Source organism: Bos grunniens, chromosome 29 (genome assembly GCF_055505025.1).
Source record: "Bos grunniens cultivar Pamir isolate PY7600 chromosome 29, Bosgru_T2T1.0, whole genome shotgun sequence".
Classification (NCBI taxonomy): domain Eukaryota; kingdom Metazoa; phylum Chordata; class Mammalia; order Artiodactyla; family Bovidae; genus Bos; species Bos grunniens.
Window position 1 is genome coordinate 43,359,150 of NC_141193.1, and position 22,321 is coordinate 43,381,470.

General features: G+C 37.7%; 1 protein-coding gene across 2 annotated transcripts in view; it reads left to right on the forward strand.

The window, feature by feature from the left end:
• The window catches only part of TMEM135 (transmembrane protein 135), a 308,335-nt gene that overhangs the window by 150,307 nt on the left and 135,707 nt on the right, over nucleotides 1-22,321 (forward strand). Inside the window, exon 5 of one of the 2 annotated variants that reach the window (XM_086383032.1) lies at nucleotides 3,390-3,455. The exons of the other annotated variant lie outside the window; for it this stretch is intronic. Coding sequence (XP_086239158.1) covers nucleotides 3,390-3,455 — 66 coding nt within the window. The remainder of the gene's footprint in view (nucleotides 1-3,389; nucleotides 3,456-22,321) is intronic. 2 annotated transcript variants of the gene reach the window in all.

Consider the following 22,321-nt stretch of genomic DNA (forward strand, 5'->3'; position numbering starts at 1 on the left):
ATTTTTAACTGTAAATTATGACCACTTTTTAAGGCAGAATTGGAATTTTGTATTTCCTTTAGGATATTAATAGTAATAAAATCACCTATTGAACACTTATAATTTTCCTTGAGTTCCATACTGTTGTTATCCTGATTTTGTTAATCGTGAAGTTGCACTCAAAGAAATAAATTGCTTGTTTGTATCACACATCTTACAAATAGCAAAGCTAGATTTTGAACTGAACAGCCTGTTTCTAAAACCTGCTTTCTTAATCTTTATGTTATGTTTTTTTTTTAAGGCCCTGGAAATACATAAAAATGAGTGTTTTATCAAACATCTTTTCATTTCACGAAGTCCTAAAGTAGACCCTGGATTCACTATTTTACCTTTATGTAGCTCTTTACTGAGCTTTTCACATACATTAACATAACCACTAACCAACACAGGAAAACAGGCTGATATTAGCTGTCACCTTTTTATAGAGGTCTTATTTACTATCTTGGCAACCTGTCTGCAGCTTACCAAGATAGTAAATACTGGGAATAAGATAACTAGAATTCTAGTTGCTTGACTAATAGGAAGTAAATATAGGAAATAAATATATGCTAAATACAGCTTTTGTATTTATATGTATAAACTGCACATTAATTTAACCATTGAAGTCTTTCTATAATATGATGATTTTCAAAGCGAAGCCTATTAAGTATATATTTCTTGTTAAGATGACTTACTTTGTGTTGATAAAATGAATTAAAATGCATTGGACTATAAGAACATGAGTCTTTGTTGAATTTTGATTATTTTCACATTGGGAGCCATTCAGTGTAGTATTGCTTGTCCTATAATATTTTACACTGTTCCAAAATTCTGTTTTAAATCTAGTTTATCTTCTAGTGTATAAAAATTGTTACTTTTACTTTTCCCTTTTTCCTTTTACTGTTAGCAAATGGTATATGTGCATGACAGAATATTAGAAAAGATCCTTCTGGATCTTTCTTTGGCTTGTGCACGTGTACACACATGCACACACACACATACACACGTATACCCACATACCCAAACACAAGGATCCATTCTTCAACTTTGCATTTCTTCCATCTAGATTTCATGTCCCTGTGTTGCTTTATCCAACACATTTCCTAAAAGCAGTCTCTTTTGCAAACCTATTTTTAACGGAGAGCCTATAGATGTTTTTTCTCTCTGCCACTGACAAATGTTTAATGAATGTTTTTAGTATTAATCATTTTAATTAATTTTAGTATTAATCAAAACTCGAAGAGAGGGAAATTTCAATGAAGAATTTGTTAGTGGTAAATTTACAGATGCTGAGAATTAGCCCTGTATCTCATTGTTTCGGACACTTGTTAGTCATTGTTTGGGTACAAGTAAATTAAACGCAGTCTCTTTAGTAGAGGTCAAAAGAATGTTGTCCACTCCAGTGCTTTCCTATAGAATCAAAGGAAGTTGAGCTGAATTGACAGAGAGCTATCAGAATGAGACGTTCTTAACAATGTTGGTGGGAAGAGCTCAGGAAATAAATCAATTTAGTTGGAAACAAAAGATTGAATTTAGTGTTCTTTCTCTATTGGAGAAAGTGCAAAACGATAATTAAATCTTCAAACTGCCTCAGGTTTGTGAGTCACAAAAGAGTAAAGAAGTTTGATGTGGTTTAGAGGAGAAGTTGTGTATTTTATCCCAAGTGCTTGCTGCCTCTGCCATTCTCCTTTTGCTTCTCAAATATATACAGTAACTAACCTGACCTGGATGAGGCCTGTTAATCACATCACTAGATTAAATAAGGTTTTCAAAAGAAACAGGAAGACGGAAGATGTAATTTAGTGTACGTATGATTAAGAATGGAAAAAAATTACAATGTACTATTGGTAAATTTTTTCTTTTAATAAAAATGTCTGTAAATCTTTCAACATCTAGTTGTGTATGCGTTTGTAAAAATCTCTCATAGCAAAGTCATTCATTTATCGCTTGTTTTTTGTTTGTGTGTATGGATAACCCTTCTTCCTCCCTATTAGTGGCCTATTTTAATTCTCTCTGAGTTATGGATTGAAATTATGTTCATGTTGTGCTGAATTCACAAATTTAGTAGTGTTTGTCCAGTTCTCCCAGTACCATTTGCTAAAAAGACTGTCCTTTCTCCATTGAATGGTCTCAGTACTTTTCTTGAACATCATTAGACTGTTTATAAAGTTTGTTTTCAGTTTCTCGCTTCTATTTCATTGGCCTATACATATCTGTATGATTACTGTAGCTCTAAAGTAAGTTTTGAAATCGGAAGGTGTGAGTCCTCCAGCTTTGCTCCTCTTTTTCAAAATTATTTTGGCTGTTGGGGTCTTTGGGGTTGCATGTGAATTTTAGGATGGATTTTTGTATTTATGTAAAGAAATCATTGGAATTTTGATAGGAATAACATTGACTCTATAGGTCATTTTGTATAGTATTGATATCTTAACAATATTATGTCTTTTAATTGATGAACACAGGTTGTCTTTCCATTTATTTATATTTTTAGCTCTCTGGGCAGTGTTTTTTAGTTTTCAGTGAATAAGTCTTCTGCTTCTTTGGTTAAATTTATTCCTATGTCTTTAAAATTTTTTTTGATACTGTTATAAACAAATTCTTAGTTTCCTTTTAGGAGTGTTCATTGTTAGTGTATAGAAAGCATTGTCTTTTCAGATGCTATTTAATACACGACATCACAGAATTACTTAGTTTTCTGTCAGTATTTCAGTACTAATCTAGTGATTTGGACTGGTGTTTGTATACCAATCAGAATAAATGGTAATTTCTGAATTGAATTCAAGTTCTAAGTTTTTATTTAATCTTTGTTAACCAAACTAAGTTTTATAGTTATTTAAGTGTTTTAATTTGAAACTATAGATGTGAAATGATAATAGCAGATCAAAATAACCTTTGAAACATTGCAGTTTGAGCTTTTTATAACATTAAAATGTTCTCAAAATGATTTTTTTATTTGGAGAAGGCAATGGCACTCCACTCCAGTACTCTTGCCTGGAAAATCCCATGGATGGAGGGGCTTGGTGGGCTGCAGTCCATGGGGTCGCTAGGAGTCGGACACAACTGAGTGACTTCACTTTCACTTTTCACTTTCATGCATTGGAGAAGGAAATGGCAACCCACTCCAGCGTTCTTGCCTGGAGAATCCCAGGGACGGGGGAGCCTAGTGGGGTGCCATCTATGGGGTCGCATAGAGTCGGACACGACTGAAGTGACTTAGCAGCAGCATAAAGCTTATTATACCTTATTCATGCTTCTTTAGAAGTTCCTGAAAAATGTAATATTGAGTGTTTTGCATTTTGGTGTTGAAATGTACAGCTGAACACAGATTAAAGATGATATATCTTTGCTTTTTTTTTCTTTTAAATTCACAGGCCACAGAAACACTATTTAGAATGGGTGTAGCAAGAGGAGTCATCACAACATTAAGAAATGGAGAAGTAAGATGAGAATTTTTATATACTTATTAGTTCTTAATTCATAGTGTTTTTTAAATTAATATAACAAATTGAAAATATCTGAAGTACATAATACTGAGTGAATCTGACCTACAAATCGATTTCAGTTAAGTCATATTAGAACCTAGTCTTGAGTTGAATATAAATTGCTGAACCTTTTAATCTTTGGTTACCAATTGTTTTTACTCTTAAAAGAAAATGACATTTAATAATAACTTCTTCAAATGCGTATATATTTATTGAAAATAGCCCCATACTTCTTTCTTTCTGTTTTATATTCTACAATCGTGATACTTCTTTCTTAACATAAAATAATTTGAAATGTTAGTATTTATCGCAGAAGGAGGGTAGAGGGGGGGAGAGAAATGGAGTTTAGTCTGTCCTTTCTTGTAGTTGAGGCTCAACCAAGAGTCTAAGTTTAGATTTTTCTAAATGCTCCTACCAATTCTTAAAAAAATCTAGTACCTGAAATAAATTGTCATTACCAAATTATTACTGGTTCCATTACCACTCTGTCTGCTTTTTCTTTATTCACTTCCTTACTAAGATATCTTTAGGTTGAGGTTGAATATAATGTCACATTGCCATGTTCCCTTTTGTATTCTACTAGCAAATACTTATGGATAAAATATGGTGCTTTCTTTTTATTCTGGAATTAAGTTCTATGTAATTTAATGTAATATATGTAATTTGACACCTTAAACATTTAATAGTGGAAGTGAGTAAATATCTAAGGAGTTAACTGGAACTATTATTGTGTGATTATAAAATTTATCAGTCAGTAGATATATCAGTGTGTTAGGTGAAAATGTACAGTCATTTGGAAACTATATGCCTTTAAATGTTTAATTGTATGTATATTGGCAAATTACTTTGGTATTGATTTGTAATACATACTTTGTCTATGAAAAATACTTAATTCATCTCTTTGTATTCTCAACAAACTAAAGTCTGTGTTGCCATTTTGAGAGAAAAACATATTGCATTAATAAAGTTGGGCATATTTATCTGCCTAAAATTTGTCAGTATAAATTTTAGGTTTTAGTAATTACTATGATTCTTTTAATGGGAGTTATCAGTGATCTTTTGAACTTTATCTTTATAAAAAGTTTGGGAAAGTAAATATATGTAAGAGAGTTTTATAAGTATTCTTCTGAGCATATCAACACATATTACACATGTATATATTTTACTTTATGGAGAGGAAGTAGTTAAATCAGCTTGCTTCTGATTCATTCCTCCCCCAGTTACTGAAGATTGTAACTGAAGATTGTAAGAGTAATACCTGGTTAACAGGTAATAATTAGGACAAAATTTTTAAGCCCTCTCTTGGACATTTTTTCTTGCATTTTAAGATCTCTGAAAATGGAATATGTCTTCTAATCAGTGACACCTCATAGTCACCATTTACTATTTTTCACATCTTAACACCTCTAAAATTAAGTCTATGATATTTTAGAATTGATAAAATATGATAATATTCTGTAGATTAAAAAAATACAGAGTGATGCATAGTGAGTATTCAGTAAATGGTAGCTGGGATAGGCTACAAATTAGTTTTAAATATTTAACTTTGGGAAGTAAACAATTAAGACAAAGGAAAACAAAGAAATTATTGAATATGTGTATATGCAAGTGGCATAGATATTTTTGGACATGGTAGGCTAAGTGCTACGAGAATAGATGATGTAATGTGGTTCTTGCCTCTAGGGGAGCTTACTCTCTGGTGGGGGAAACAGTGGCATCAATACATGGGAAAAAACCTGAAAAAGAGTAGAAGTGTTTAGTTAAGGTTGAGTCTGGAAGTAACTAGAGTCCGAGTCCAGATTCCACTTGCATGCAAACCTAGTCACTTGAGTTGCGTCTGACTTTTTACAACCCTATGGACTGTAGCCTGCCAGGCTCCTCTGTCCATGGGCATTCTCCAGGCAAGAATACTGGAGTGGATTGCCATGCCCTCCTCCAGGGGATCTTCCCGCCAGGGATAGAACCAATGTCTCTTATGTCTCCTGCATTGGCAGGCAAGTTCTTTATCACTTGCGCCATCTGGGACTGTGCTAAATTTTAGTGTCTGGTCAATAATAGAGAATTACTTTGGAGGTAGGAGATAAACTAAAAGTTTTTGGTCTACTTAAAGCAGAAGCTGCTGCTGCTAAGTCACTTCAGTTGTGTCCGACTCTGTGTGACCCCATAGACAGCAGCCCACCAGGCTCCCCCGTCCCTGGGATTCTCCAGGCAAGAACACTGGAGTGGGTTGCCATTTCTTTCTCCAATGCATAAAAGTGAAAAGTCAAAATGAAGTTGCTCAGTCGTGTCCGACTCTTCGTGACTCCATGGACTGCAGCCCACCAGGCTCCTCCATCCATGGGATTTTCCAGGCAAGAGTACTGGAGTGGGGTACCATTTACCATGTATATATTATTAGAAAACTTATGGCATGCTAAGGGAGGAGGTTAGTAAGGAGCTTACTTGTTCTAGGGTAGTTGGAAAATTGTTTTAGCTCATTACTGTGAAAATATTTGTTGAGTAGGGATTAATAAGTAACTTCATGACAATGATATCAGTTAGGAGGAATAAAGACTGGTGTATCAAAATTACAAAGATAGTAGTCTTTAAATAAATTTGTGATTTGAATGCTTGATGACACTGAGCTTTGCTTATCTCTTGTGTACCCTTCCCTTTGGTGGTGGTGGTTTAGTTGCTAAGTTGTATCCAACTTTCTGTGACCCTATGGACTGTAGTTCACCAGGGCTCCTCTTTCTGTGGGATTTCCCAGGCAAGAAAACTGGCATAGGTTGCCATTTCCTTTTCCAGGAGATCTTGCTGACCCAGGGATTGCACCCACATCTCCTACATTGCAGGTGGATTCTTTACCACTGATCCACCAGAGAAGCCCTGCCCTTCCCTGAATTCTGACTTGAAGCCTATGTTTTGTCTGCCTATTGAACATTTCTACTTGCATATTTTAAGAAATGTTGAGACCAGAAAACATGATTCCTTTCTTTGAAAGTAAGAAGGTAATTTTTGAAGGGGTTTGTAATTTTTTCTCTAAGTTATAATGAATCATTAGAGAATTTAAGTAAATGAATGACATATTATCCTTTTAAATCTTCATCACAACTCTGCAAGGGAGAAATATGCCCATTTTATAGATAAACCAAGTCTCAGGGAAGTTAAACATTTTGCCTATGATCAAACAACTGGGAGATGGGAGTCCTGAGATGTGAACCCCAGTGTGTTTCCAAAACCCATTCATTCCACTATATAATATAATCTCCCTCAGTGTATTTACTTACTTAGAGTTTTCTATTTATTCAATTGTCCTATAGTTTGACAGTTGAAAAATAGCTCTAGCTCAATAGCTAAGACCTCTGAGATTATGTAATTAGCCATATATTTGATTATCACTCTTACCTTTTCATATGTGTAGTGAAATATATGGCTTAAAATGAAGAGAAAAAAATAGTGACCCTTCACAATTCTGTTTTGTCACTGAATGCCTAACCATATTGATGTGTTCTTTGTACAGTCCTGTGTATGGGCTAGCCGGATTTTTGTATTTTGATTAAATTGCATAAAAATGCTATAAAGCAGGTAATTTGGGGGAGTAGAATTTTGTACTGTGTTTATTTGGAAGGCTAACTTGTAAAATTATCACAATCAAAAATAGTTTTTAAAGGTACTTGACTCAAAAATTTTAGTTTTAAAACTTTTTCAAGAAAGGGATAATCGTATTTTCAGCCTTATGTATAGGATGAAACAAGTTGTTTAAAACAAAAAAAGATAAAATTGCTCTCTTAAATTTATATATTTCAAGAGTATATACTGTTATATAACTTGAACCTGAATAATTCAGAAATTAGTGTTTTTTCATTAGGTTGTTCTTTATTCAGGAGCTTACCTGGTATTTCAACTGGTAAAGAATCCGCCTGCCATTCAGGAGATCAGATCAGATCAGATCAGTCGCTCAATTGTGTCCGACTCTTTGCGACCCCATGAATCGCAGCACGCCAGGCCTCCCTGTCCATCACCAACTCCCAGAGTTCACTCAGACTCATGTCCATCAAGTCAGTGATGCCATCCAGCCATCTCATCCTCTGTCGTCCCCTTCTCCTCCTGCCCCCAATCCCTCCCAGCATCAGGGTCTTTTCCAATGAGTCAACTCTTCGCATGAGGTGGCCAAAGTACTGGAGTTTCAGCTTCAGCATCATTCCTTCCAAAGAAATCCCAGGGCTAATCTCCTTCAGAATGGACTGGTTGGATCTCCTTGCAGTCCAAGGGACTCGCAAGGGTCTTCTTCAGCACCACAGTTCAAAAGCATCAATTCTTCGGCGCTCAGCCTTCTTCACAGTCCAACTCTCACATCCATACATGACCGCAGGAAAAACCATAGCCTTGACTAGACGGGCCTTTGTTGGCACAGTAATGTCTCTGCTTTTGAATATGCTGTCTAGGTTGGTCATAACTTTCCTTCCAAGGAGTAAGCGCCTTTTAATTTCATGGCTGCAGTCACCATCTGCAGTAATTTTGGAGCCCAGAAAAATAAAGTCTGACACTGTTTTCACTGTTTCCCCATCTATTTCCCATGAAGTATGGGACCGGATGCCATGATCTTCTTTTTCTGAATGTTGAGCTTTAAGCCAACTTTTTCACTCTCCACTTTCACTTTCATCAAGAGGCTTTTTAGTTCGTCTTCACTTCCTGCCATAAGGGTGGTGTCATCTGTACATCTGAGGTGATTGATATTTCTCCCGGCAATCTTGATTCCAGCTTGTGTTTCTTCCAGTCCAGCGTTTCTCATGATGTACTCTGCATATAAGTTAAATAAACAGGGTGACAATATACAGCCTTGACGAACTCCTTTTCCTATTTGGAACCAGTCTGTTGTTCCATGTCCAGTTCTAACTGTTGCTTCCTGACCTGCATACAGATTTCTCAAGAGGCAGGTCAGGTGGTCTGGTATTCCCATCTCTTTCAGAATTTTCCACAGTTTATTGTGATCCACACAGTCAAAGGCTTTGGCATAGTCAATCAAGCAGAAATAGATGTTTTTCTGGAACTCTCTTGCTTTTTCTATGATCCAGCAGATGTTGGCAATTTGATCTCTGGTTCCTCTGCCTTTTCTAAAACTAGCTTGAACATCAGGAAGTTCACAGTTCACATATTGCTGAAGCCTGGCTTGGAGAATTTTGAGCATTACTTTACTAGCGTGTGAGATGAGTGCAATTGTGCGGTAGTTTGAGCATTCTTTGGCATTGCCTTTCTTTGGGATTGGAATGAAAACTGACCTTTTCCAGTCCTGTGGCCACTGCTGAGTTTTCCAATTTGCTGGCATATTGAGTGCAGCACTTTCACAGCATCATCTTTCAGGATTTGGAATAGCTCAACTGGAATTCCATCACCTCCACTAGCTTTGTTCGTAGTGATGCTTTCTAAGGCCCACTTGACTTCACATTCCAGGATGTCTGGCTCTAGGTGAGTGCTCACACCATCATGATTATCTGGGTCGTGCAGATCTTTTTTGTACAGTTCTTCTGTGTATTCTTGCCATCTCTTCTTAATATCTTCTGCTTCTGTTAGGTCCATACCATTTCTGTCCTTTATCGAGCCCATCTTTGCATGAAATGTTCCCTTGGTATCTCTGATTTTCTTGAAGAGGTCTGTAGTCTTTCCCATTCTGTTGTTTTCCTCTATGTCTTTGCATTGATCGCTGAAGAAGGCTTTCTTATCTCTTCTTGCTATTCTTTGGAACTCTGCATTCAGATGTTTATATCTTTCCTTTTCTCCTTTGCTTTTTGCTTCTCTTTTCACAGCTATTTGTAAGTCCTCCCCAGACAGCCATTTTGCTTTTTTGCATTTCTTTTCCATGGGGATGGTCTTGATCCCTGTCTCCTGTACAATATTACGGACCTCATTCCATTGTTCAGCAGACACTCTGTCTATCAGATCTAGGCCCTTAAACCTATTTCTCACTTCCACTGTATAATCATAAGGGATTTGATTTAGGTCATACCTGAATGGTCTAGTGGTTTTCCCTACTTTCTTCAATTTAAGTCTGAATTTGGCAATAAGGAGTTCATGGTCTGAACCACAGTCAGCTCCCGGTCTTGTTTTTGCTGACTGTATAGAACTTCTCCATCTTTGGCTGCAAAGAGTATAATGAATCTGATTTCGGTGTTGACCATATGGTGATGTCCATATGTAGAGTCTTCTCTTGTGTTGTTGGAAGAGGGTGTTTGTTATGACCAGTGCATTTTCTTGCCAAAACTCTATTAGTCTTTGCCCTGCTTCATTCTGTATTCCAAGGCCAAATTTGCCTGTTACTCCAGGTATTTCTTGACTTCCTACTTTGGCATTCCAGTCCCCTATAAAGAAAAGGACATCTTTTTTTGGGTGTTAGTTCTAAAGACCCTGGTTCAATCCTGGGTCAGGAAGATCCCCTGGAGAAGGGTTAGCCTACCCACTCCAGTATTATTGGGCTTCCCTGGTGGCTCAGCTGGTCAAGAATCCGCCTGTTATACGGGAGACCTGGATTCTATCCCTGGGTTGGGAAGATCTCCTCCAGAAGGGAAAGGCTACCCACTCCAGTACTGTGGCCTGGAGAATTCCATGGACTGTACAGTCCATGGGGTCTCAAAGATTCGGACACAACTGAGCAACTTTCACTTTATTCTTAATTCATAGTTTTAAAAGAGAGAAAAGTTAAGCAGTTCTTCACCATAGAAAGGTAGGATTTCAAACTCTAGGAGTTTAAAGACGTAAAGCCTTTATCTTCTCTGTGTTAGCTGCCATTGTGTATCCACTGAATCACAGAGTATTATGTAATGAAGAAGTTAATGACTTCCTATAGTCAGCGGATTGATTTCATCTGTTACAGCTCTATTAACTTTAAAAAAATTTGCAAATTTCTAAAGTACAAACATATCTATCTTCATTTTTCCAAAAAGTTTAGTGTTTCATATCTGTGTCTTTGTGTTAGAAAGACTGATGAATGGAAGGAGAAATAATCCTCGAAAGTATTTTTTCAGCAGCTTCTAATATTCCTGGCATTGTCTTCAGTTCAATTCAGTTGCTCAGTCGTGTCTGACTCTGTGACCCCATGAACCACAGCACGCCAGGCCTCCCTGTCCTTCACCAACTCCCAGAGTCCACCCAAACCCATGTCCATTGAGTCGGTGATGCCATCCAACCATCTCATCCTCTGTCGTCCCCTTCTCCTCCCGCCCTCAATCTTTCCTAGCATCAGGGTCTTTTCAGATGAGTCAGCTCTTCGCATCAGGTGGCCAAGGTATTGGAGTTTCAGCTTCAACATCAGTCCTTCCAATGAACACCCAGGGCTGATCTCCTTTAAGATGGACTGGTAGCATTGTTTTAGGTGCTTGCATTCCATCAGTAAGCAAAACAGACCAATATCCTTGTCTTTGGGGAGCTTGTATTCTAACCCACTGATACTTAGTTCTAATTATGGAAGAAGATTGAAAAGTACAAAGCAATGGGGGAAGTAATTATAATTGCAGAGCTTCAAAAGGAGGTATAACCAAGTATATGGTTTAAAAGCATGATCAGTTTAAATAATAAGGGAAGAAACAAGTAATTTGAGTAGGGTAAGTTAGTTCAGAAGATTCGTTAGAAGGCACATCTTAAATTGAGTGCTGAAGAAATTTATTAGCATCGCTGAAGAAGAAGAGGTCAAAAGGCGTTGCCAGTTAGGAGAAACAATATAAAAAGGGACATAGTTGAGAGTTAGGGAGAGATAATCTTGGTGTAGAATCAAAAAGGAAGGGAGGAGATCATGCTGTTGACGGAGAGAAACATTTGTTGAGTGCCTTTTCCAGGCACTTTATAATTATTCAGCTCATTTATAGATTAAAACAACTTTTCATTTTAGATCTTTTTATCACCATTCTTTCCAAAGGAAATATTTGAGGTTTAAGAAGCAGTGTTTTACAAAAGTCACATTTCCCTGAGAATTTGCTATTTGAATGCTTATGATGATACTGATTAAGCTTGTGGTATAGTCAAGAGTTAGTACTTTTTCTTCCTCCCAAGTGGAGAAGGCAGCCTTGTGCGGCAGAAGAAGACTAGTCTGCTCGCCCCTAGACCTGTTTCTCCTCCTGGCATTACTAGCTATGCGATCTTGGACAATTTAGTTACTTTCTCACAACTTCAAATTCACAACTTTGGAAAATGAGTTGATTAGATGATCCTTATGGTCCTATTTAGCTTTAACATTTTCTGCTTCCAGACACCTTTGTATAACCTTTCTTTTTTGTGGCTCTCAGCCTTGAGTATGTATAAGAATTGCCCAGGGAACTCTGTGAAACTGTAGGTCCATGGGCTTCATCCCCAAAGACTTTGTCAGTTAGATCTAACCTAGAGCTCTAGTACCTATATTTATTAAAACACTGATTTTTAAAGCTTAGCTACTAATATTAACTACTGTCTTAGAGAAATATTTATCCATCTTACGGCTTCTGTGAATTCAGGGAATGTAAAATTTGAGTTAGACTAAACAGTTAAAGAACTAGGAAAGAAATTTGAGGGGTATTTAAATTTTTTTGTACATAAATAGAACACTGTAGCATGGTTTGTTGTTGTTTTGGAAAGGTGGATATGGGACTTGACACAGTATTTACTTTTGTCTTATGTTACTGTGTAGTATTAGGTATTCTGCATGTTTTATTAGAATGGAAACCTTTTTTTGCCTTTCTATGTGATTGTTTAAAAAGTCATATAGAATATTTAGTTTTAGTATAATTGCTGCAGTGCAGCCCTCAGTTTAAGATAAATATAATCATAAATACCTTTGTGGATTTATATCTATATAAATATTAGGGCTATATTATTCTAAAATCATAAAGTTTGTAAATACAATGATACATTTTTAAACAAAATTTTTTCATGCCTTAAGGAGTACTTGAAGAGTCTATAAAATATACATATTTATATTCACTCCTAGTCACAAAGTTAATTGATCATTAAGATATTAGATACATGTCCAACACTTGAAATTATGTTAAAATTATACAATTTAATATAATACTTAAATCAAGTATTTTCTTAATATGAATGCAAATTCTTTATAAAAGGAAACCTAGAAGTAAACTTTTATTTATATTTTAAAAATTACATCTGTTTTTTTGCTTAATAAAATATATTTTTAAACTATTTCTCTTTTAATATCACCTCTGGAAATATATGCGCTTCCCTGGTAGCTCTGCAGTAAAGAATCCGTCTGCTAAGCGGGAGACGTTTGTTCGATTCCTGGGTCAGGAAGATCCTCTGGAGAAGGAAATAGCAACCCACTCCAGTATTCCTGCCTAGAAAATCCCATGGACAAAGGAGCCTGGTGGGCTACAGTCCATAGGGTCACAGAGAGTTGGACATGATCGCAGCAACTGAAACACAGGAAATATGTGTCTTTAATAAGCAGTGTATTAGTATTTCCAATAGTGAAGTTTCTGAAGCTAGTAGAGTGCCGGTACCTAGTGGCTTATAAAATTTAATCGGTGACAGTACTTACTGAGCGCATCTTAAAGGTAGATGTAACACGTGGCACTGGTACCAGATCTAGTGTTACTTCCCCTCCCTTTATTCCCTAAGTATTAATTGAGTGCCAGGCGCTATGCAAAGTGCTGGATTTTAACTATAAATAAGACTAATATGGTTTAAGCTCTCAGGAAACTTTACAGCCCCATGACTGCGTCCATAAACCTGTCACTTAGGACCTTGCCATGCAATGTCCCGTTGTCTTTGTTAAATAGGATTAAAAGCACCCACTCATGTCTTACTCTGTGAAAAATAGATTTATAAAGCAGCTAGTGTAATAATACAAAGTAAGCCTATTAGGAATTAGCCTGTATTAAATTATAGCTATTTATTGAGTTAAGTAGGATGATATATTTTCTACATTAACATGAGTATATGGGCATCTCTAACCGTTGGTAATGGGAGACAGATATTTTGGATCCATAGCTATGCCAATAGCTGCGAGCTTCCCTGGTGGCTCAGCAGTGAAGAATCCTGTCAAGGAAAATTGGACTATCTCTTCTATAACACCTTTGATTTATGTACTGTATTTTAATGGGAAGAAAATATGAAAATAAGTTTACACATCTGTTGCCATTGAAATATGCTCTTTGTTAACTTGACTAGCTTCCTGTCATATCCCCATATCACTAAGGGTGAAAAAAAAAATTCTGACCACTTTAGAGTGTCCCCAAATAATATTTTCAAGTTTATTGTTTTTCCTTTGGCAGGGATTTCCTCATTCTGCGCGTAGTGGTAAACCATGCAAATGCAGATGGACCTCGGTGTTCGTGGTTTCCACATCCGCGTATGTGTAGGGCTGACTGTACTAAGCTGTTCTATGTAAGGAACCCGAACATCTGTGGATTTTGGCATCAGTGGCAGTTCTGGAGCCAGTCCCCTGTGGATGCTGACAGGTGACTGTAATCTACTAGAGTTTAGCCTAGAAAAGTTACTATGCTGTTTTTTCCTTTCAAGAAGCAAGTAGGGTATAGCTTAAAAAAAGCATATGGGAAAAATGGATAACACCCTGATAAGGAGAAAACAAATGTAGAAAAGGATAGAGAGAGCAAGGTTAAGGCCTAGGGAGTGTTTATAATAAACAAGGTATATATAAAGAAGGCCCATTTCTGTCTCTTGATGAGGTGGGAAGAAATGAGTTTTGATTACAGGACAGAAAGTTGGAGATAACTGGAGTCATTAGTCATGATTTCAAGGTGGCAAAACATTAAAAGAGACTTCAAGGAGGTCTGGGGTTGGCTATATTGTTTGCTTTTACAAAGTTGTGTTTCTTAATAGCCATCAGTCTAGATGGTATAGATACTGAAATGCCAGGGGCAAAAGACGTGTCTGACTTCATTTTTTTCCCCCCACTTTTCCAATTCCATGAATCAAAACAACATGTTATATTTTGGCAGGTGCTTAGAAAATTTAGAATCCATGCCAGAATGGCATTGTAAAACACTGAGCTTCAGAATTTGTATTTGATTCTTGCTCTAATAGTTTATCCTTGTCACTATATTGAATTTAAATGGCTCACCATTTGTATGCTGTCACATTATTTCATATTCTTGGTGAACCAACAGTTTATTTGGAAAATTCTGATACAAAGAAGGCCATGGGCCAAGGTGAGGTTTTAATAATATCAGATCACAGTGTTTAAGCTTGGTGGCCTTGTCTATACCAACTCTGTATATGCCTTTCTATACTGAGATAATTATCGTTCAGAATGCCCTTATTTTCTTCATAATAGTAACTCTGCTTTTGATTTAAGTACAAAAATAAATGTGCCATAATTTTCTCCTTAAACAAAACAAACAATATCTGGACAATATCTGGCTAACTATGGAACACTTAGGTTTTATTTTTCAAAAATTGGAAGGGTTCTTAAGATAACATCAGTCTGTTTTGATCCTAATAGGAAGAGCTGTAGGCCAGGAAAGCAATTATTTCCACATGGGTAAGGCCAGTTCCAACTAACTCCCCCTGAACTTGCTCCCCCTAAACTACCTCCCCCTAAACTTGCCTACTTTGATTATATAGCTGTATGTGGTTGAGAGTATTAGCAAATGTAGGCTCTCTTTTGAAAATCAAGTCTTTAGATATACAGAAAATGTTTCTTTGTACTTCATATACCAAATGAATTTTGTGTGTAGTGTTGGGGTGAGTTTAGCAGCAAGTAACTTAAACATTTTGAATTTCCAAAAAATTTAATTTTTTATAAAAATGTCTGTCCAATTATAATTTTTACCATTTTGTTTGTACATCTATTTTTCTTTCTTTGTTTGACTCTTGGCTTTATCCTCAATAGATGAGTTTGCAATGTAAAGACAGTAAGGATGTGGCAGAACTTGAGATTTGTGTTAAATGGTGTGGTTGGTCTTTCTGGTGATCAGCCCAGATCCTAAAGCTATGAATCACTTCATTAGCATAACAGATACTTATACCACTCAGGAAATTCCAAGGATGTTTAAAGCTGTGTACCAGGAACAGGGAGCAAAGCACAGATATATTCTTTATTAAAGCTCAAATCCATAGATTTCCTTTTTCTGAAAGTTTCATATATATGGAATCATACAATATATGGGTTTTCCTAGGTATCACTACGGAGAAGGCAATGGCACCCCACTCCAGTGCTCTTGCCTGGAAAATCCCATGGACAGAGGAGCCTGGTAGGCTGCAGTCCATGGGGTCGCTAAGAGTCGGACACGACTGAAGCGACTTAGCAGCAGCAGCAGTAGCAGCAGGTATCACTAGCGGTAAAGAACCTGCCTGCCAATGCAGAAGACATAAGAGATGTAGGTTCGATCCCTGGGTCAGGAAGATTTCCTGGAGGAGGGCAGGTCAACCCACTTCAGAGTCTTGCCTGGAGAATCCCATGGACAGAGCAGCCTTGTGGGCTATCCATGGTCCAAGTTTCACAAAGAGTCAGACACGACTGGAGTGACTTAGCATGCATGCACGCATGCACGCACACAATATACACTCTTTCGTGTCTGACTTCTTTCACTTAGCACGTTTTTGAGATTCATCCATAGTAGTTTTTCCTTTTCGTGACTGAGTAGTATTCCATTGTGTGGATAATATTTTGTTCATCTACTAACCAGCTAATGAACATCTGGACAGTTTCCAGTTTTTGGCTATTATGAATAATATTTCTGTGAGCATTTGCATAGAAGACTTGTGTGTTGACATATGTTTTAATGTCTCTTGGTTTGATACTGAGAGTGAAATTGCTCAGTCATATTAAAACCGTTTACCTTGGATAGGGCGTTGACCCATGTGCTATGGCTCAAACGAAGCCAAAACCCATGGTACCTGGTTTCAGGACCTAAAGAAAGAAGCTCAGGATCTTGATATCTCGTTGCAGAAAGAATTCAGTGAGAGACAAAGTGATAGGTAAGAAATGGGTTTATTCAGATTCAGAGAAAAGCACCCTCCACAGACAGAGTGTGGGCCATAGCAGAGGGAGAGTGTAGCCATGAAAATGTGACATGGTTAGTTTTTATGGGCTGGGTAATCTCATATGCTAATGATTGGGAGGATTATTCCAACTATTTTGGGAAAGGGGTGGAGATTTCCAGGAATCGGGCCACTGCCCACTCCTTGGTCTTTTGACAGTGCCTCAGAACTGTCGTGGTGCCTCTGAGTGTGTCATTTAGCTTTCTTATTGAGAATCAAGGTCTAGTGGAAGTTGACTTGTCTGCCATCTTGGACCCATTTGATTTTAATAGGTTTGTGTTGTGTCCTTGGGCTATGTCACTCTTTAAAAAGTTGTGCCCTGCCCCCTTCCCTCCTATTATAATAGGAGGAACTTTTAAAGAAAAAGTGGCTATATTATTTTACATTCCAAGTGGCAATGGACAGGAGGTCCAATTTGTCAACATCTTTGCCAGCATTTGGTATTACCAGTCTTTTTGATTATAGCCATTCTAGAAATATGTTGCTGTATCTCATTGTGGCTGTAATTTGCCTTTACCTAATGACTAATGGGCCTTCCCTGGTAGCTCAGTGGTAAAGAACCCACTTGCCAATGCAGGAGATGTGGGTTCAGTCGCTGGGTTGGGAGGATCTCCTGAAGAAGAAAATGGCAACTCACTGCAGTATTCGTACCTGGGATCTCATGGACAGAGGGGCTTGGTGGGCTACAGTCCATGGGGTTGTAAAAGAGTAGGACACAACCTAGCAACCAAACAACAGCAGTGACTGTTGGGAATCTCTCCATGTCCTTCTTAGTCACTGGTATATCTTTGATAAAATGTCTTTTAAAATCTTTTGCCAAGTTTTGTGTTTCTCAAGTTGTAGGAGCTAATTTTTTTTTTTTTTGCAAACTTTAAACTTTTTTTATTTTGCATTGAGGTATAGCTGGTTAACAATGTTGTGGTAGTTTCAGGTGAACAGCAAAGGGACTCAGTCATACGTATACGTATAACCATTCTTCCCCAAACCCCTCTCCCATCCAGCCTGGCACATGACATTGAGCAGAGTTCCATGAGCTATACAACAGGTCCTTGTTGGTTATCCATCTTAAATATAGAAGTAGGTACATGACCTTCTCAAAGTCCCTAACTATCCCTTCTCCTCAGCAGCCATAAGTTCATTTCCTAAGTCTGTAAGTCTCTTTCTGTTTTGTAAGTAAGTTCACTTATATAATTTCTTTTTTAGAATCCACATATGAGGGATGTCATGATATTTCTCTCCTTTTCTATCTGACTCATCTAACACTCTAGTTCCATTCATGTTGCTGCAAATGGTATTATTTCACCTTTTTAATAGCTGAGTAGTATTCCATTGTGTATATTTACCACATCTTCTTTATTCATTCCTCTGTTGATGGACATTTAGGTTGCTTCCTTGTCTTGGCTATTGTAAACAGGACTGCAGTGAACCTTGGGTTACATGGATCCTTTTGGATCATGTTTTTCTCTGGATATATGCCCAGGAGTGGGATTGAGGGGGTCATATGGTAGCTCTACTTTTAGTTTTTTAAAGGAACCTCCGTACTCCTCTCCATAATGGCTGTACCAATTTACATTCCCACCAATATAGTGTAAGAGGATTCCCTTCTCTCCATATCCTCTGTAGGAGGTGATTTAAAAAAAAAATTCTGGATACAAATGTATTAAATATATGACTTGAAAAAAAATTTTTTTTCCCCTAGTCTGTTGTCTGTCTTTCTATTGTTTAAGTGTGCTCTTCAAAAGGTCTGAATTTTGATTAGGTTTACTTTGTTGGGTTTTTTGGTATCATCACTTAAAAAATACATAACTTACAAAAGAAAGCTTTTGTAAGTTAACTGAGAGACTCCTATGTTTTCTTCTAAAAGTTTTATAATTTTTGGTTTTACGTTTAGATCTGTGATCCATTTTGAGTTGGCTTTTGTATACAGTGTGAGGCAAAGTTTTATCTATTTATATTGCGTATGGATATCCAGTTGTTCCAGCAGCATTTGCTGAAATAGCTGTTCTTTGCCTGTTGATTTGCTTTGACACCTTTGTCACAGATCAATTGACTGTGAATGTTAGGGATTTATTTCTGGAAATTTTGTGGTTCCAGTTCTCCTGAGATGGAGGAGGAAACACATTCTTGTCTCTCCCACTGATTACAACTAAAAACTCTGAACAGAACACACAGAGCTACCATGAGACCTCTGAAGAGTAAATAATCGCAGGAGGTGTAGGGAAGGAAGTCAAAACTGGGACTGGTTACTGATCAGCAGTGAGTTTCCTTTTCGCTCTCACCCACCATCCTCTGTCTCCTGGCTTGAACTCTAGGGAACCCCCTATTCTCGATCCCCACAATGGATCCAGCCAGAAAAAGCTCTAAGAGAAACCCCATCTTCCTCTGTGTATGGTCAGAGACCTGGAAAATAGGACTCTTACATACAGAAAATTCTGCATAAAATCAGCCTTTCTTTTTGTTTTGTCCTTCTGATGGGACAGAAGGTGGGCCCCGATCGTGAGGCTGTCCTCCAGGGGTGGTAGCGGTGGCCGTGGCACTGTGCGGCCATTTAAAACCCTGAAAGATCATCTTTCTCTTTAATCAGAAGCTGGGCAAAGGGTCTCCTGTGGTCCGAAGAGTGTGGAGAGAATACGTGTTACTTTTTTGCTACCTTTGTTTTCCTTACCACTTTATCCCTGAGGCAGATGTCATTGCAACAAATATGCTACTGAATGGGGAATCAGAAAATTTAATGTAGGCAGAGGATTGAGAAAAGGGATGTGGGAGACAGACTGTGAGTAAACCATGGACAGGCAGAAGACAGAGAAAAAGATGATCTAAATCCGTATATAGTCTGAAATTCACTCCTGAGCTAAGCATTTGTGGAACTTATTTGAGGAAGCGTTAAGGTTTTGAGAACTGAACTATAGCATAGACCACTGCCCTTTGGTGGCACATATGGGGAGAGACTAAATAATACTGAAAAGACTTGGAAAACTGAAAATAATATTGAAACCACAGCCCACAAACGGTGGGTTGGGACTTGTGGTTGGAACCTAATAGCGTTTATTGCCTACCACAATGACAAAAACGACGGATCAGTTCTGCAGAGAACCACGAGTCTTTAACATGACTAAGAGTGTCAAAATTAAGTCTCTAGGATATAGTCCAGAAGTGCTTGATATACCAAAAACTAGGGAAATCATAGTCAATTGTGGGGGCAAACAGCAGTCAACAGGTACCAATTACGCAATTACTTTGCTGTTGGAAACACAATAAAAGTTCTCAGAGCAGTCATTCTAATGCTGTGTAAACTCTGTGTAAAACACTGTGTAACCCAGTGTAAAAAGTGTGTAAGCACTTTTGAAATGAATGGAAAGTCTGAAGTTCCCAGATGAGAAAAAGAAACTATAAAAAGAACCAAGTTGCAATCTGGGGACAGAAAATTAAAATAGCTCAAATAATAATATTAAATGTTGAAATAACTAAGAATTCATTAGATGATTTCAATAGCAGAATGGAGAAGATAGAGGAAGGAAATGTTGAAGAAACTTGATAGTTCAGTTGTACAATCTAAATAATAAGGAAAGATTAAAGAAAATAAACAGAGCTTAAAAACCTAAAGGACAATAGCAGAGGTCTCACACTTGTGTCTTATATATACTAGAGAAGGCAAAGAGATTTGTGAAGAAAAAATATTTGAGGAAATGGCTGACAGCTTCCAAATTTGGTGAAGACAAACACCTACATATTCATAAAGCTCAGGAAACCCCTCATCATCAGTGTATGATTCCGTTTATATGGTATTCTGCGAAAGCCAAAACTCTAGGGGATGGGAGAACAGATCAGTGGTTGCTTGAGATTAAAGGTGGAAGAGGGGCTGATTACAGAAGGTCAAAACTATTCTGTATTGTGATACTGGGTGGCAGGGACACAACTCTGCAAACTGTAAATTTCATTGTATGCAAATTAAAAAATAAAAAAGTAGTGGTTAAAACAATAAAAAATGTGTTTTGGAAGATAGTACTGTTACTGTTTAAGATTAAGGAGCATAATTAAGGAGGCTAGTTCTACTAATTATTTTTCTCCTTGGGCTTCTTTCAGAATTTCCCCCCTGATCTTTGATTTTCTCTAGTTTGAAAATAATATACCTAGGTGTATTTTTTTTGGGGGGTGTATACTGAAAAGCAGAGACATTACTTTGCCAACAAAGGTTCGTCTAGTCAAGGCTATGGTTTTTCCAGTGGTCATGTATGGATGTGAGAGTTGGACTGTGAAGAAAACTGAGCGTCGAAGAATTGATGCTTTTGAACTGTGGTGTTGGAGAAGACTCTTGAGAGTCCCTTGGACTGCAAGGAGATCCAACCAGTCCATTCTGAAGGAGATCAGCTCTGGGATTTCTTTGGAGGGAATGATGCTGAAGCTGAAACTCCAGTACTTTGGCCACCTCATGCGAAGAGTTGACTCATTGGAAAAGACTCTGATGCTGGGAGGGATTGGGGGCAGGAGGAGAAGGGGGCGACAGAGGATGAGATGGCTGGATGGCATCACTGACTCGATGGACGTGAGTCTGAGTGAACTCCGGGAGTTGGTGATGGACAGGGAGGCCTGGCGTGCTGCGATTCATGGGGTCGCAAAGAGTTGGACATGACTGAGAGACTGAACTGAACTGAACTGGGGGCCTTTATCCTGCCTAGTTTTCTCTGAGCTTGCTGAATCTATTATTTGGTTTCTGATATTAATTTGGGGAAGTTCTCAGTCATTGTTGCAAATATTTGCTCTGTTCCTTTTTTCCTTCTCCTTCTGGTATCCCCATTATGTAGATATTATGCCTTCTGTAGTTGCCCACAGCCCTTGGATATTCTGTTCTGTTTTTGTTTTAATTCTTCTATATCCTTTTCAGCTTTTGGAGGTTTCTCCTGATACGTCCTCAAGCTCAGAAACTCTTTCCTCAGCCATATCATATCTACTATATAATAAGTCTATCAAAAAAGCATTCTTCATTCCTGTTACAATCTAGGTTTGTTTGGGTTTTAAATCTCTAGCATTTCTTTTTGGTTCTTTCTTAGGATTTCCATCTCTCTGCTCACATTTCCATCTGTTTTTGCATGTAGACTCTTTTGTCCATTAGACAGACACCTTAGCATATTAATCGTAGTTGTTTTAAATTCCTGGTTTGATAATTCCAGCATCTTTGCTGTGTTTGGTTCTGGTGCTTGCTTTGTCTCTTCATTCTGTGATTTTTATGTTTTAGTATGTTTTGTAATTTTTTCTTGATAGTTGGACATGATGTACTAGGTAAAAGGAACCATTGTAAATATGACTTTAGTAATGTGATGTTGAGATGTGGGGGGTGGGGGGGTAGGGGATGAAGCAATCTATAGTCCTTCAGTAAGCCTGTGCTCTGGACTGTAAGCTTTGCAGGTGTTTTTCATTTTTTTGGTAACTTCCCCCTTAGGTAGGGCAGGACGGCTCGTGTAGACTGGAGTTGGGTTATTCTAGGCTCTCGTGATACCCATGAGGTTTTGTTGTTGTTTAATCACTGTGTTCAACTCTTTATGACTCAATGGATTATAGCACACGAGACTCCTGTCCATAGGATTTCCCAGGCAAGAATACTAGAGTGGGTTGCCATTTCCTTCTCCAGGCTATCTTCTCAATCCAAGGGTCAAACCTGCATCTCCTGCTTGGCAGGTGGATTCTTTACCACTGAACCACCTGGGAAGCACCCATCAGGGTAGACTCTGGTTAATATAGTTTTCCCTGAAGGCTGGTTTTATTAAGAACAGAGTGCTCTGGCTTATTTTAAAGTGGTTCCTTTTCCCCTCCCCATGATTTGAAGCGGGAGGAGATTTTTTTTCTCTATTTGCTGTGAGAAC